The sequence below is a fragment of the Caenorhabditis briggsae genome (assembly GCF_000004555.2).
Source record: "Caenorhabditis briggsae complete genome, chrI, whole genome shotgun sequence".
In the NCBI taxonomy this organism is placed as follows: Eukaryota; Metazoa; Nematoda; class Chromadorea; order Rhabditida; family Rhabditidae; genus Caenorhabditis; species Caenorhabditis briggsae.
The window spans coordinates 14,670,638-14,683,627 of record NC_013489.2 but is presented as its reverse complement, the minus strand read 5'-3'; the positions used below and the strand labels follow the sequence as shown (position 1 = coordinate 14,683,627).

At 40.5% G+C, this 12,990-nt stretch overlaps 3 protein-coding genes across 3 annotated transcripts in view; 2 read left to right on the top strand and 1 right to left on the bottom strand.

Moving 5' to 3' along the window:
• The window catches only part of CBG19716, a gene marked incomplete at both ends in the record, with an annotated part of 5,135 nt that extends 1,503 nt beyond the window's left edge, over positions 1-3,632 (top strand). Inside the window, 6 exons of the mRNA XM_045241557.1 lie at positions 218-1,171; positions 1,314-1,490; positions 1,580-1,648; positions 1,687-2,085; positions 2,262-2,991; positions 3,448-3,632. Coding sequence (XP_045096886.1) covers positions 218-1,171; positions 1,314-1,490; positions 1,580-1,648; positions 1,687-2,085; positions 2,262-2,991; positions 3,448-3,632 — 2,514 coding nt within the window. The remainder of the gene's footprint in view (positions 1-217; positions 1,172-1,313; positions 1,491-1,579; positions 1,649-1,686; positions 2,086-2,261; positions 2,992-3,447) is intronic.
• A 256-nt stretch (positions 3,633-3,888) lies between these two features.
• Positions 3,889-12,990, bottom strand: part of Cbr-aex-5 — a gene marked incomplete at both ends in the record, with an annotated part of 9,890 nt that continues 788 nt past the window's right edge. The window contains 7 exons of the mRNA XM_045241556.1: positions 3,889-4,417; positions 4,464-4,561; positions 5,805-5,903; positions 6,009-6,212; positions 6,723-6,879; positions 7,363-7,559; positions 11,782-11,961. Of these exons, the coding sequence (XP_045096887.1) occupies positions 3,889-4,417; positions 4,464-4,561; positions 5,805-5,903; positions 6,009-6,212; positions 6,723-6,879; positions 7,363-7,559; positions 11,782-11,961 (1,464 nt within the window). The remainder of the gene's footprint in view (positions 4,418-4,463; positions 4,562-5,804; positions 5,904-6,008; positions 6,213-6,722; positions 6,880-7,362; positions 7,560-11,781; positions 11,962-12,990) is intronic.
• Positions 8,377-10,930, top strand: Cbr-str-245 (the record flags this gene model as incomplete). The annotated part of the gene is made up of 4 exons (XM_002640611.1): positions 8,377-8,562; positions 8,722-9,032; positions 9,093-9,234; positions 10,616-10,930. The coding sequence occupies 4 exons, from the start codon at positions 8,377-8,379 to the stop codon at positions 10,928-10,930; spliced, it is 954 nt and encodes a 317-aa protein (XP_002640657.1).

The following is a 12,990-nucleotide window of genomic DNA, read 5'->3' as shown; positions in this document are numbered from 1 at the left end:
CAGCCAAAAATGTGCGATTTTTACTGATTTTCGCCGATTTCAGCACTTTTTTGGCTGAAATTTTTTAAAGATTTTTTTTTAAATTATAGGCTTAGGCAAAAACGCCTTGTTTCCCTTCCTCCGGGACACCCGCATTTTGGCGCCAAATTCAAAAAATTTGGTAGCTCCGAAAATCGATAAAAAATCGTCTAGAAATGCTAGAAAAGGATTTTTCCAGGGCAACTCCCTGCCTGTCTTCACCAACACCAAACCACTCAAAGGAGCGAAGTCAGGAAGCAGTGGAGAAGTCGTCAAAGCGATTCAGGAGGCCAATTCGAAGCTTCTCTCTCCAACATCCTTGATTTTCGACCCCAAATACCCGGCACACGTTTTGTATCAATCTTACTCCAAAGGAATCCTCTCCCTGTACATTTTGGCAGGAGACACCAAGGATGCGGAGGTTGTGACCAAGGCGTTGGCCGGAGGAAACGAGTCAGAGGTCGAGAAGGCTGGCGCAGAGCACGGAACGATTGGAGTGCTCCTCTGGAGACCTGCAGAGGCCGAGAAGCCAGTGGTGCGAGTGTTGGTGTCAGGAAATTCGAGCCTTTCTCGCATCCAACAATCTCTGGACAAGGCCGCAAAGGCTCTCCCATTCCTCAACGCGCCAACTGTCAAGTCGAAGGATGCCCTGACTGCAATTCCAGCTCCAGCAATCCCAAGATCCGCAGCAACCAACCCTGCAGCTAAGCCAGCCGCTGCGAAGCCATCTAGACCCACCACAGCTGCTCCAGCGAGAGCTCTCACTTCTCGCGCGCCAGCTCCAACTCCTCCATCATCCCGGCCAGCTTCCAAGCCAGCTATGGCACCGGCTCGCGGAGCTCCAGCGAAGCCAGCTCCAGCCAAGCCAGCTCCAGCCAAGCCAGCCGCTCCAGCTAAAGCTGCGCCACCATCACGATCAGCTCCAGGAGCTCCAAAAGCTCCAGTATCCGCCCCAAAGGCTCCAGTGAGATCTTCCGCTCCACGGGCATCCGCAGAGCCCGTTGCTCTGAAGAAGACAGTCGGGAAGGTTCAGGGAGCGGCTCCTACGAAGACAAGCCGTCCAGTGGCTGCCAAGAAGGATCCATCGCCACCTGCTGCTTCAGCTCCAGTGACCACACCGGCTCCAGTAGCACCGGTAAGTCCAATGGAGCCCGTTTGTTAGATTTTCGAGCTTACTGTATTTTGATTTTTGGCATTTTTGGATAGTTCTTAGTTTTGAAATTGTGATTTTCAGCTTTTTTCTAGAATTTCAGACAGCTTTTTTTTCTCTAGCAGTGTCGTGACTCCATTTTCAGGCTGTCCCCATCGCCTCCATCGTTCTCGACGGCGTGCCAATCGATTTGGACCTCCTCCCAGCTTCTGGAGAATCCCACCAGCAACCAGTCGACATCGTTCTGATCCCACCAACGCCAGAGCCGCCACGTCATCACGACGACGAGGAGGATCAGAAGAAGAAGGAAGCGGTGCCAGAGGTAACTGAGCCACGTGGATGTAGTACTCGTCAGCTTGTAGCACTAGTCTTGTGTCGTCTCGTGTAACCCCAACAAACCACACTTTTCAGCCACCAAAAGAAGTCGATGACGTGGCGAATTTGGCCGACGTGGAGGATGAGATTCAGAAGGATCCCGAGGTCCAGAGACTCCAGAAGAGGTGTCGGGCGTTCCAAAGGCTCCAGAAGCTCCAGAGGAGAAAATTCCTGAGCCCATTGACGCTTTCAAGAAGCCAGAACCTTCTGATGACGTGGCTAAAGAGGCAGAAGAGAAGCCAGAGACTCCAAAAGACGTGGAGGACAAGATCCCCGAGCCAATTGACGCGTTTAAGAAGCCAGAGCCTTCTGACGGTGACGTCGCTAAGGATCCTCTCGCCGACTTCGACCCAATGAAGCCAGAACATCCAGAACCATCGGCTCCAGCCGTCCCATCCGGCCACGTCATCATCTCCACACCCGACCCGGATCTTCCGGACATTGCTGCGGCGGTTCCGTTCGTTGCACCGACTCCCCTGGGTCCAAACGACGGACTCATCAAGTTGGACGATGATTTCGTCAAGATTGCACCTGGGTTCGAGGTACTGTAGTTTAAATCCACGTGGATTTCATTTTTGCTACCTTGGCATGCGCATGATCATTTATATATACCTTTTTCTATCGCACTTGGGAGTCTTTGGCTAGGTGATGGACCCCGAACATCCTTACAAACCGACACACAGACAGAAAGTGCTCATTCTCAATTCCTTTTTTCCAGGAACCCCTGATTCCACAAGCTCCACGTGAGGATGGAACACTTGCCGATTGCAGTGAGGAGCTCTCCAAACTCGTGGAGATCAGTATGGATACCGACAAGTCTACGGAAGCCGGCACCGCCCTCGCTGAAGCCATCGGAGACGTCACTCAACTCGCGGCGGGAATTCAAACTCTGGCGCTGGACGAGAAGACGGACGAGTACGTTCGAAAGCTGAGCAATCAGATGATCGAAGAGGCGACGATGCCGTTCACCAGCGCCTTCGCCAATAGCATCGTTTCGAATGGTTCCGAGGATCATGGAGTGCCACAAGAGCCCAACGGTCATAATGCAGTCACGAATGGTGCCGCCAAGCACGACTTGATGCAATCTCGCTCCAGTTTAGTGGAGTCCAATGGAGCGCCAGTGGAATATGAGAAGACTGACCCGGCACTCGATGATATTCTGAATGCGTGCGCTCAGGAGAGTGAGAAGATCGATTCCAAGGAGGTGTTGCATATGCCAGTGGCCCCGGGATCTGCAGTCGTCAAGGCCACCCGTTTCGCTCGTCCCTACTACTTCGATGTGGTCACTGCGCCGAGGAATGAGAAGCTGGAGACGACGGCGTCGGCTGAAGGACTCCAGGAGTTCATCTCAAAGGTTCGATCGAGAAATGTGATTTTGGCATCGAAGGAGATCACTGGAGAACAGTTACAAGCACTGCTTCTCGGGAAACAGACATGGTGTGATGGAGGTAAGGAAATGCGCTCTATTGAGAATATGATTTAAGAAAAATTGCAAAAAACCATGAAAATTATTGAAAAATCACAAAAATAGGCTAGAAAATAGCGATTTGTCAGAAATTTCCATTATTTTCTGCCTATTTTAACCTAAAAATCATGATTTTCAGCCGATTTTTGACTTAAAAATCATAATTTTAAGCCATTTTTTTAGCGAAAGATCATGATTTCCAGCCTATTTCGACCTAAAAATTATGATTTTCAGCCAATTTTTGAACTAAAAATCAAGATTTTTAGCCAATTTTTGACTTAAAAATTATGATTTTTAGCCTATTTTTGACCAAAAAATCAGAATTTTCAGCATATTTTTCACCAAAAAAATCAGGATTTTTAGCCTATTTTTGACCTAAAAATCATGATTTTGAGTCTATTTTTAAACTAAAAATCGACAAAAATGCTTGAATTTCCAGCGCACTCGTGCACCATCATCCCGACGCACTCCTCGCCGAACCTTCTGGACTTCCGTCACCGAAACGAGGAACAACTCGCCACCGTCCATCTCGTCCTATCGGCTCCAGTTGAGAAGCAACGGACTACTGTCAGTTCGGAAGCCGGCGCCACCGACTACGAGTTGGCCAAAATCTCATTGGAATAACTTATTTTTGATTGTCTTGTGAATAATATATAGCTTCCCGAGAGCAGCTTCCCCCGCGTTTTAACTTATTTTTCATGTTTCCCATAAGCTCCGCCCCTTTCCCTATAAGCTCCGCCCCCAAAAAAGAATTTCTTGTGTATTGCGGCCTCCCAGAAATGACTAATTAAAATAGTCAGTACTTAAAACGAGAACATCTTCAGAAGGCGTTACACACACTCACACACACACACAAAGATATGTAAAATTAAAATATTTATTAAATTCCAGTAATCTTGAATTCCTTCATCTTCACTCTGAAATCCTCTCGTCTCTCTAGCTCCTCTTCACTCTCCACCTTCAGCTTCCAAATGCCACGTGGCGCCTCTCCCCAGAAGTGCACTGACACGAAATCCCACTCCAGAAGGTCCGGCGACGTGTCGGATGGCCGAACCGCCAACAGTTCGGATTCAGTGCCACGTGGCGATTCTAGAAGGATTCGGACTTTGCCACGATGGGGATGACAGATGGATCCGGTCAGGATGACCCTCTCGATTCTGGAAATCTCTTGGCAATCGGAGAAATCGATGGATCCAGATGTCAGCTGGATTCTGGAGCACGTCTTCTGAGGATCTACAAGTTGCCACGTGGCAGCCTTCTCGACCAGTGTCTTGGCATCTAGGAGACCGAAGCCAACGCTTGGGTGGAATTTCAGTCCGGCGGAATTTGTCTGAAATTGAATTTTGACGGCACTGGAGTTTGAGGAATGGACGATGAGGTGTTGAATGTCGCGTTGGGAGAGGGCGGGGCTGAAATTCAAGGAGATACAGACACACAGACACACAGATTGCTCACTTTGCCTCTAGTGCCAATGCGATGATTCCGGAGGCGATGGCAGCCGAGGCGGAGGAGCCGGAGATCGAGGAGCACGTGGATTCGAGACCCGTGGTTTGCTGGAAATTGGAAAATGCGCTCTATTGAGAATTTTTTGAAACTTTTGCACAAAATTGTCTTGATTTTGTGAGATATTTGGAAGAAAAAGAGAAAACGCGCTCTAATGAGAATACATTTTTTCACAAAACTTATAGCTTTCGTCAAACTGGACAAGTTGAAAACGCGCTCTATTGAGAATAAATTTTTTTCGGAAAGTTTTTAATTGATTTTTTGAATTTTCCCAAAAAAATACCAGTATTTTGCTGTAAGAAAACGCGCTCTATGGAGAATAAAATTTTTTTCTTGAATTTTCGAAAAAATTTACAACAATTGATTTTGAAAAATCGCAATTTGAAAATTTTGCGAAAAATTGAAAATGCGCTCTGCTGAGAAATTTTTTAATTGAATTTTTCGAATAAAAATTCACAAAAATTGACAAATTTTTCGCATTAAAAAAATTGACAACGCGCTCTATTGAGAATACGATTCCTTGAAATTTTGAATTTTTCGAAGAATTAATTCCGCAAAACTAACGAATCGTTTGCGTTTAAAATTGAAACCGCGCTCTATTGAGAATACAATTTTATTTTTAATTTTTCGAAAAAAATTACAACAATTAATTTTGAAAAGTCGCAATTTGAAAGTGTTGCGAAAAATTGAAAACGCGCTCTGCTGAGAAATTTTAAATTGGATTTTTGAATTTTTGGAAAAAAAAATCTCACAAAATTGACGAATTTTTCGCATGAAAAAATTGAAAACGCGCTCTATTGAGAATACAATTTTTCATTTTTCAAAAAAAAAATCCCGAAAAGGGACAAATTAAAAAAAAGCGCGATTCGAAAAATTTTCGAAAAATTGAAAACGCGCTCTACTGAGAACTTTTTTGAAAATCGGGTTTTTTAAAATTTTTCGGAAAAAAATCTCACAAAATCGACGAAATTTCGCTATAAAAACTGAAAACGCGCTCTATTGAGAATCCTTTTTTTTGCACAAATTATATTGAAAAATCGCATTCTCAATAGAGCGCGTTTCCAGTTTTCGCAAAGTTGTGCAAAAATAAAAAAAAACCGAAATTTAAAACTCCAAAAAAAAAAAATTAAAAATTGCAAAATTGCAAAATTGAAAACGCGCTCTATTGAGAATACCAACTTTTGTAGTTTTTAAGGCTGGTTTTTTGAATTTTTGAAAATTGACAATTCAGCTTAAGAATAGCTGGAAAAATGAAAACGCGCTCTATTGATAATTTTCGGAAAAAAAACCAACAATCATAGAATCTCCACCGGAAACTGCTGCTAAAACTGCCGAACAACCTTCCGCATAAGCCGATGGGACACCAGAGGAGCTAATGACACCGAAACTTATCTGAAAATTGAAGAATTTGAAAATTTAAAATTTTGAAAAAAAATTTCAAAAAAAAAAATTTTTTCGAAAATTTTTTTTTTCAAATTTTCTCAATGATCACCGTACCGTATATTCATTACTAACATAACCATCCAGTGCACAATTATCCCCATTCTCTCCTCCATTTCCACTGGCCCACACAAATATATTGCCTTTCCCATTTCTCCCAAAAACCGCTCCATTCTTAATGGCGTCTTGTGTGAATTTTGCAGGTTTTTCAGCTGTTAATCCATCGTCTTTTGGTCCCCAACTGACTGAATAAATGTCTATCTGAAATTAAAATGGATACACAGACACACAGATGGACACTAACAGTTTGGGGGCATGTATCTCGGTTACTGTAAGAGTTATCAAAAAGTGATAAACTAATGAAATGTAGCTAATATTATGATAAACATTTTATTAGTTGACTACTTTTTGATATCTCTTACAGGAAATGAGATATATGAGCTCAAAATAGACGCTATGCGCGGTGCACCGTCGGTAAAGCGCACTTTTTCTTTGATCTTATTTATCTCGATTCCTGTCGAAGATATTAAAAAGTTGTCAACTGATAAAATATTGCTGATATTATGATAAGTAATTTATCAGTTGACAACTTTTTGATATCTCTTATAGGGACCGAGATATGTGGGCTCAAAGTAATGAGACTACCAGAGGGTGGAGAGGGGGAGGGGCCTGCCTCTTTGAACCACTTTATCTCATTTCCTGTAAGAGATATAAAAAAGTTGTCAACTACAAAAATGCAGCTTTAGTTTTGTTCTACATAATATAACTTACCAAATCTTTCTCAAATGCCAACGCATCGCCTTCCAATGCATCATTCAACTCGTCCTGTCCCAATAGTCTTATGGCACCAAGTGTTGCCCCATGACCCACTCCGAGCCCACACTGATTACCTTCCATTGACACTAGACCAGCGCATTGGGTACCGTGTCTAAAATTGTTTTTTTTCAGCTAAAAAACATATAAATTGTTCCAAAATTGACTGGAAAACACTAGAAAACAACGCACCTATTTGAAAAACAAATATCTCAAAAACTACTGTAGCTATCAAAATTTTGTAAACTATAAAACTGTAGAAAATTTAATTTCCTACATTTTTGTAGTTGCTAACTTTTTTCCAGCTACAGTCGTTTTTGAGATATGCGCCTTTGAAGGTAGCGTACTCCGTGCGCCATCTCAAAAAACTGTAAATTGCAGAAATATAGGAAATTTAATTGCAAACATTTTTGTAGTTTACAAATTTTTGATAGCTGCAGTAGTTTTTGAGTTATGCGCCTTTAAAGTAATTATCCCCATGGGGGTGAGACGGTACGCTAACTTTAAAGGCGCATAACTCAAAAAGTACTGTAGCTAGGAAAAAGTTAGCAATTACAAAAATGTAGGAAATTCAATTCTCTAAATTTTTAAAAATTACTGCGTTTCCTTGGAGATCGTCGGAATCGGCAAACTTCCAAACTTCACAAAATCAAAGGAGACACGTGGCGAGAAGGCGCTTCTCAAGTCCACATGGCCCACATCAACACCATCATCCACAACGGCTACAGTAACCCGACTAGCGTTGTATCCAGCCTCCCAAGCTTCTCGAATCATCATAGACGGTGTTAGATTCCACTGAAAATAGTTTTTTTTTTGTTAATTTTAAAGGGACATCGGGTAGAAGGCCACCCTACAGTTTGAACCCATATATCTCGGTTACTGTAAGAGATATGGAAAATGTGTCAACTGATAAAACGTTGCTGATTTTATGATAAACATTTTATCAGTTACCAAGTTTTTCATATCTCTTACTAGAAAGGAGTTAAATCGACCCAAAGTTAAGGCACCTTCGTAGCTGGCATGAGCCCTATACAACAATTTAATCGTCTGTACGCATTTTTCTAGAACTCCGGGTGTTTAGGTTTTTATATCATTTTGTAGCTCTTTTTAAGCTCTACAACATAATATAACAATCAATATATTTCACTATCAGTGATAAGAGTTTGAGCCGTTGAAAAGTTGAGTAGCTCTAGGTGCTCCTCACCTAACATTTAGCCAATTTATCTCGGCTCCCATGAAAGATATCAGAAAGCTGTTAACTGATAAAATATTGCTTTTTTATGATAAACATTTTATCAGTTGACACATTTTTGATTTCTCTTACAGAAAATGAGATATAGGGGCTCAAAGTTAGATGGCACTCTATTAGAGTGTAATGGCTCCACAGATCTCCACCATTTTCGTTTCCGTGTTTTTTATCTTGGCTGGAATTTTGTCTAGAATAAACCCTTAATCTTCTATTCCATCGTGATTCGTGAAATTACTCATTTTTAAATTGGCACTTGCAAAAAAATCTGAATAACAAAAATTATGTCACTTTTTTTCTTTTTTCAAAGCTCCGCCCACTTTTCTCATTAGCGTTTTTTTTTTCATTTTTCTCTTTACCACCAAAATGTTCCCATCATTTTTCTCATATGTCGAGCGAATCGCTGCTATTTTCGCTATAATTGGAAACTTGGTTCTAATCTGTTTGGTTATGAAGAAATCTGTGAGCAAATTTGGTAATTATCGATATCTAATGGTTTATATCTCGGTTTATGAGATTCTATTTGCTATACTGCATGGGTTGACTGTTCCGGTAAGTCTTAAAAAAAGAAAAAAAATTAAAGCCCACGAGGGAATCGAACCAACAAGCCCCTCCATCTGTGTGCACCAAAAGCAGCGCCGCACCCGCATACACCACGGGCGCAACTTGTCTACCACCCCTATATTTTTATCATAACCCTTCCGCTTCTAGGTGCTCGTCACCACCGACTGCTGGAACTTCCTAGTGATGCGTGTTGACAAGACATGCTTCTTCCAAATCTCCAAACCATTTCTACAATTTCTAAATGTCCTATTTTGTAATATGTTCGGAATGTCAATGTCTCTATTTGCCAATCATTTTATCTATCGGTATATGGTTCTGTCTCGCTCGAAAGCTCTCAGAGATTCCGATGGGCGGACTATTATCTTTATGGTCTTATTTTCCATTGTTTTTGGTGTAGTATGGGGATTATTGGCATGGGACACCATGCAACCATTTCCAGAGGCCGATCAGATGGTCAAGTAAGTTGGCTTGTCCAATTTGGACAAACCGACACACAGACAGACAGTTTTCCTTTTCAGTGAAAGATTTGCAATTCCAATGGGGTTAAGTCTAGATCAAATCGCATATGTTGGAGTCTTGTTTTATACAAAAGACGCTAATGGAAATAGTCTTGTTCACTGGCCATCAGTGGTTGGAATCGGCATTCAGAGCGTTTTTATTGTGAGTTACGCATACCTGTGAATTTGAGCTAATTTATCTCGGTTCCGGTAGAATATAGCAAAAAGTGATCAACTGATAAAATGTTGCTAACATCATAACAAACATTTTATCAGTAGACAACTTCTTGATATCTTTTACAGGAGCCGAGATAATTGAGCTCAAAGTTAACAGTACAAAAAAAACTACTTTGAGGAACCATATTCCCCAAAGGATTGATTTTCTGACTTGATATTTTTCAATTTGTCTACCAAAACACCTAATTATTCGTCACTTTATTTTTCAAGCTTATTTTTTTGCAAATCTATCATTATCTTCAATTTGTCATCTAATTTGCGTTTTCTAGGCGAGAAGTTACAGTAGCCATAAATTGCATTTCTACAGAATTTCAGCATTTCTAACCCTTTTCATTAGATTCGGCTTGAAAAATTCTTCAAAACGAGCCCAAACACGACTAGGCTCCGTCCACTTTAGGCGCGTCGCGGTCGTGCGTCGCGTGTCTGCTGGACGAAATTTCAAAGTGGGCGGAGCCTAGACGAGTTTGGGCTCGTTTAGAAGCATTTTTCAAGCCAAATTCATTCGTTTAAATAAAATTTAAATTTTTTGAGAAAAAAAAAGCGCATTGCAGCCGAAAATTCGAGAGTGGGCGGAGCTTAGGTTTATTTTCTGACCTATTTTTTATCGATTTTTTGATAATTTTCATGGTTTTTATGCGATTTTTTTGGATTTTTCCTCAAAAAAGTTTGAAATCTCAAAAATTTATTGAAAAATCGATAAAAATAGGTCAAAAAATAATCATGAAAACTCTTAAAGTTGAAGCTAGCGGCGCCAAAAAGCGCAGGTCAACTTTGAGCTCAATTATCTCGGCTCCTATAAGAGATATCAAAAAATTTTCAACTGATAAAATGTTTATCATGTTATCAGAAACATTTTATTTGTTGACAACTTTTTGATATATTTTATAGGAACCAAGATAAAAACTCAAAGTTTGTGGTGGAGGCCTAGAGCAACTGTTTTTTTCAACGGCTCAAACTCTTATCACTAATGGTAAAATTTATCGATTTTTATATCATTTTGTAGAACTTAAAAAGGGCTACAAAATGGCATAAAACGCTAAAAAACTAGAATTCCAAGAAAACGCGTACAGGCGAGTGAAGCATAGCATATAGCTCATGTCATCTAGAGCTATTAGAAGATCTCTACTTTGAGTCGATTTATCTAGTTTCCTGTAAGAGATATCAAAATATGGTCAACCAATAAAATATAAGTGATATTATGATAAACATTTTATCAGATGACCACTTTTTGATAGCTCTCACAGAAAATTAGATAAATTGGCTCCAAGATGGAAGACCTTCTATTGGAGGAAAACAACGCTTTTCAGGGCATCTCCATCACCACTATCCTCATATTTGGCTTCAAATGCTACCAAGAAACCCATAAAATCTCTATGAATGCTTCTCAAAGCAAAGCAAAAATTCAATCTGAACTATTCTATGCTTTGGTTTTCCAAACACTCATCCCAATCTGCCTAATTCATATTCCTGCTTCAATCGTTTACGCTGTTGCCGCTATGGACCAATCCAATGAGTATTACGGACAATTCCTCTCTATTTCTGTTTGCTTGTACCCTGCTTTGGACCCTCTACCCAACTTTTTCATCATCAAAGATTACAAGAAAGCCATTAGAAGTGAGTAGCCCACTCGAACCCTCAACTTCAAGCTCAATTATCTCATTTCCTGTGAAAGATATCAAAAAATTGTTAACTGATAAAATGTTTATCATAAAATCAGCAACATTTTATTAATTAACACAAATCTTTGATATCTTTTACAGGAATTGAGATAAAGTGGTTCAAATGGGCAGGCCCCTCCCACCTTACCTTTCCCCCCCCCCCCTCGGATCGTTTGATCACTTTTAGCCCATGTATCTCGGTTCCCGTAAGAGATATCAAAAAATAGTCAACTAATAAAATGTTAATCATAATATCACCAAAATTTTATCAGTTGACACATTTTTGATATCTCTTCTAGAAATCGAGATAATTAAGCTCAAAATGGGTGGGTTGGGTGGGCGGCTGTTAGATAGACATCTAATTTTCCAGATTTCTTCAAAACCCTTCGACACCGTCTTCTTTGTCAAAAAATGCCCTCAGTGTCACCAAACGGAACTCTCAGCCGTCCATGGGACCTTTCTAATAATACCTCTCTTTTTTAAGCGCACTTGATTTGCTTAATTGGACCTTAATTAGTTTATCTACTTCTTTAAAATGTGTTCTCTAATTCTCCAAGTTTTCCCCTTTAAAATGAACTAAAAATTACTAAAAACGGACCATTTTGAGATGAGATACGGGGGAGAGACGCAGACACTCTCGTTTCTCTGCGCTCTCGCCAAAATTCAAAGACGCATAACTCGCTTCAAAATTTAGCTAGAAAGATGCTTCTTGGCTAGTTTTGTAGGAAATTCTAAGGGGGTCAAATTGATAGTAAATTTGATTGAAGAACTATTAAAATTGAGAAAGATTAGAACGTTTTAGAACATTATCTCACCACATGAATCAGCGCCCCATTGTTCATCATTGGAGCGCGTTTGAAACGTCGAAATCTGTAGAGCTTCTCAATGAACTGTATCTGCTCACTGAATATCATCTCGGCCAGAATCTCATCTTCGATTCCACGTTTTCGTCGACGAAGACGTCGACCGATGTAGACGTCGGAGAAGGATTGGAGCTGAAAATGCGAATATCTCGAAAACTACTAGATCTAGAAAAATTTTGTAAACTATAAAAATGTAGAAAATTGAATTTCCAACATGTCTATAATTGCTAACTTTTTTCTAGCTACTGTAGTTTTTGAGTTATGCGCCTTTAAAGTTATTGATAGGATATAGACAATCCGTCTTTCGTGCATTGTTGAAATTTAACTTGTGTATGAAGAATCTTCTTGGTGACCTTATCGGTTGGGGAGGCACGAATTTGAATAAAAATTATTTATTCTCAACGTTTCGGCTTAATGCCATCTTCAGGAGAATAATGACAATTACCTACAAAAATGAGAATAGAAGAAGTGTGAACCGGTGTAGGGATGAGGTAGAGGTAGAGAAAACCGTAAAAATCAAAGGTAATAATGAACCATAAAGAACTGACAAGGAAAAAGGAAAAGAAGACATTTCGGTTGGGAAGTGGTGGGACCATAAAAAGATCACTATTGATTTTATGTTGTGTTGTTGTGTTGTGACGGCCACACTATATTCAAAAGGGAGGAGGGGAAGAAGAAGAAGAGAACACGGTGCCCGGTTTGAAGAAGACCGGCATGGGAGTAAAGGTAAAGACTAGATTACTTACAGGGTCCCCATATCCGCAACCAAGTCCGTTAGTTCTTCCTTGGTGTTAAAGGGGGACTCCGACCAAACATTTTTATTGCATTAAAATGTGTTAAAATTTATCTATTTTTCAAATACTATTGCGAAAAAATTCAAAGAAAATCCGAATTTCCCAAAAAAAGCCGTTGAAAAGGAAGAAAATTCAAAAAAAGGTGCCGCCGGGGGACGAGGATTTTCAGTGAGAAACCTAGGCCACGGCAGCGGGCTCCTTTCCTACGTGGCAAATATTCCGGATTTTTTTCAATTTCATGTCCGGCAGGTAAAAAACGTAAAAAACCACTGTCGGCGACTTGAAAAAAAGGCTGTCAGGTGCCGTGGCCTAGGTTTCTCACTGAAAATCCTCGTCCCCCGGCGGCACCTTTTTTTGAATTTTCTTC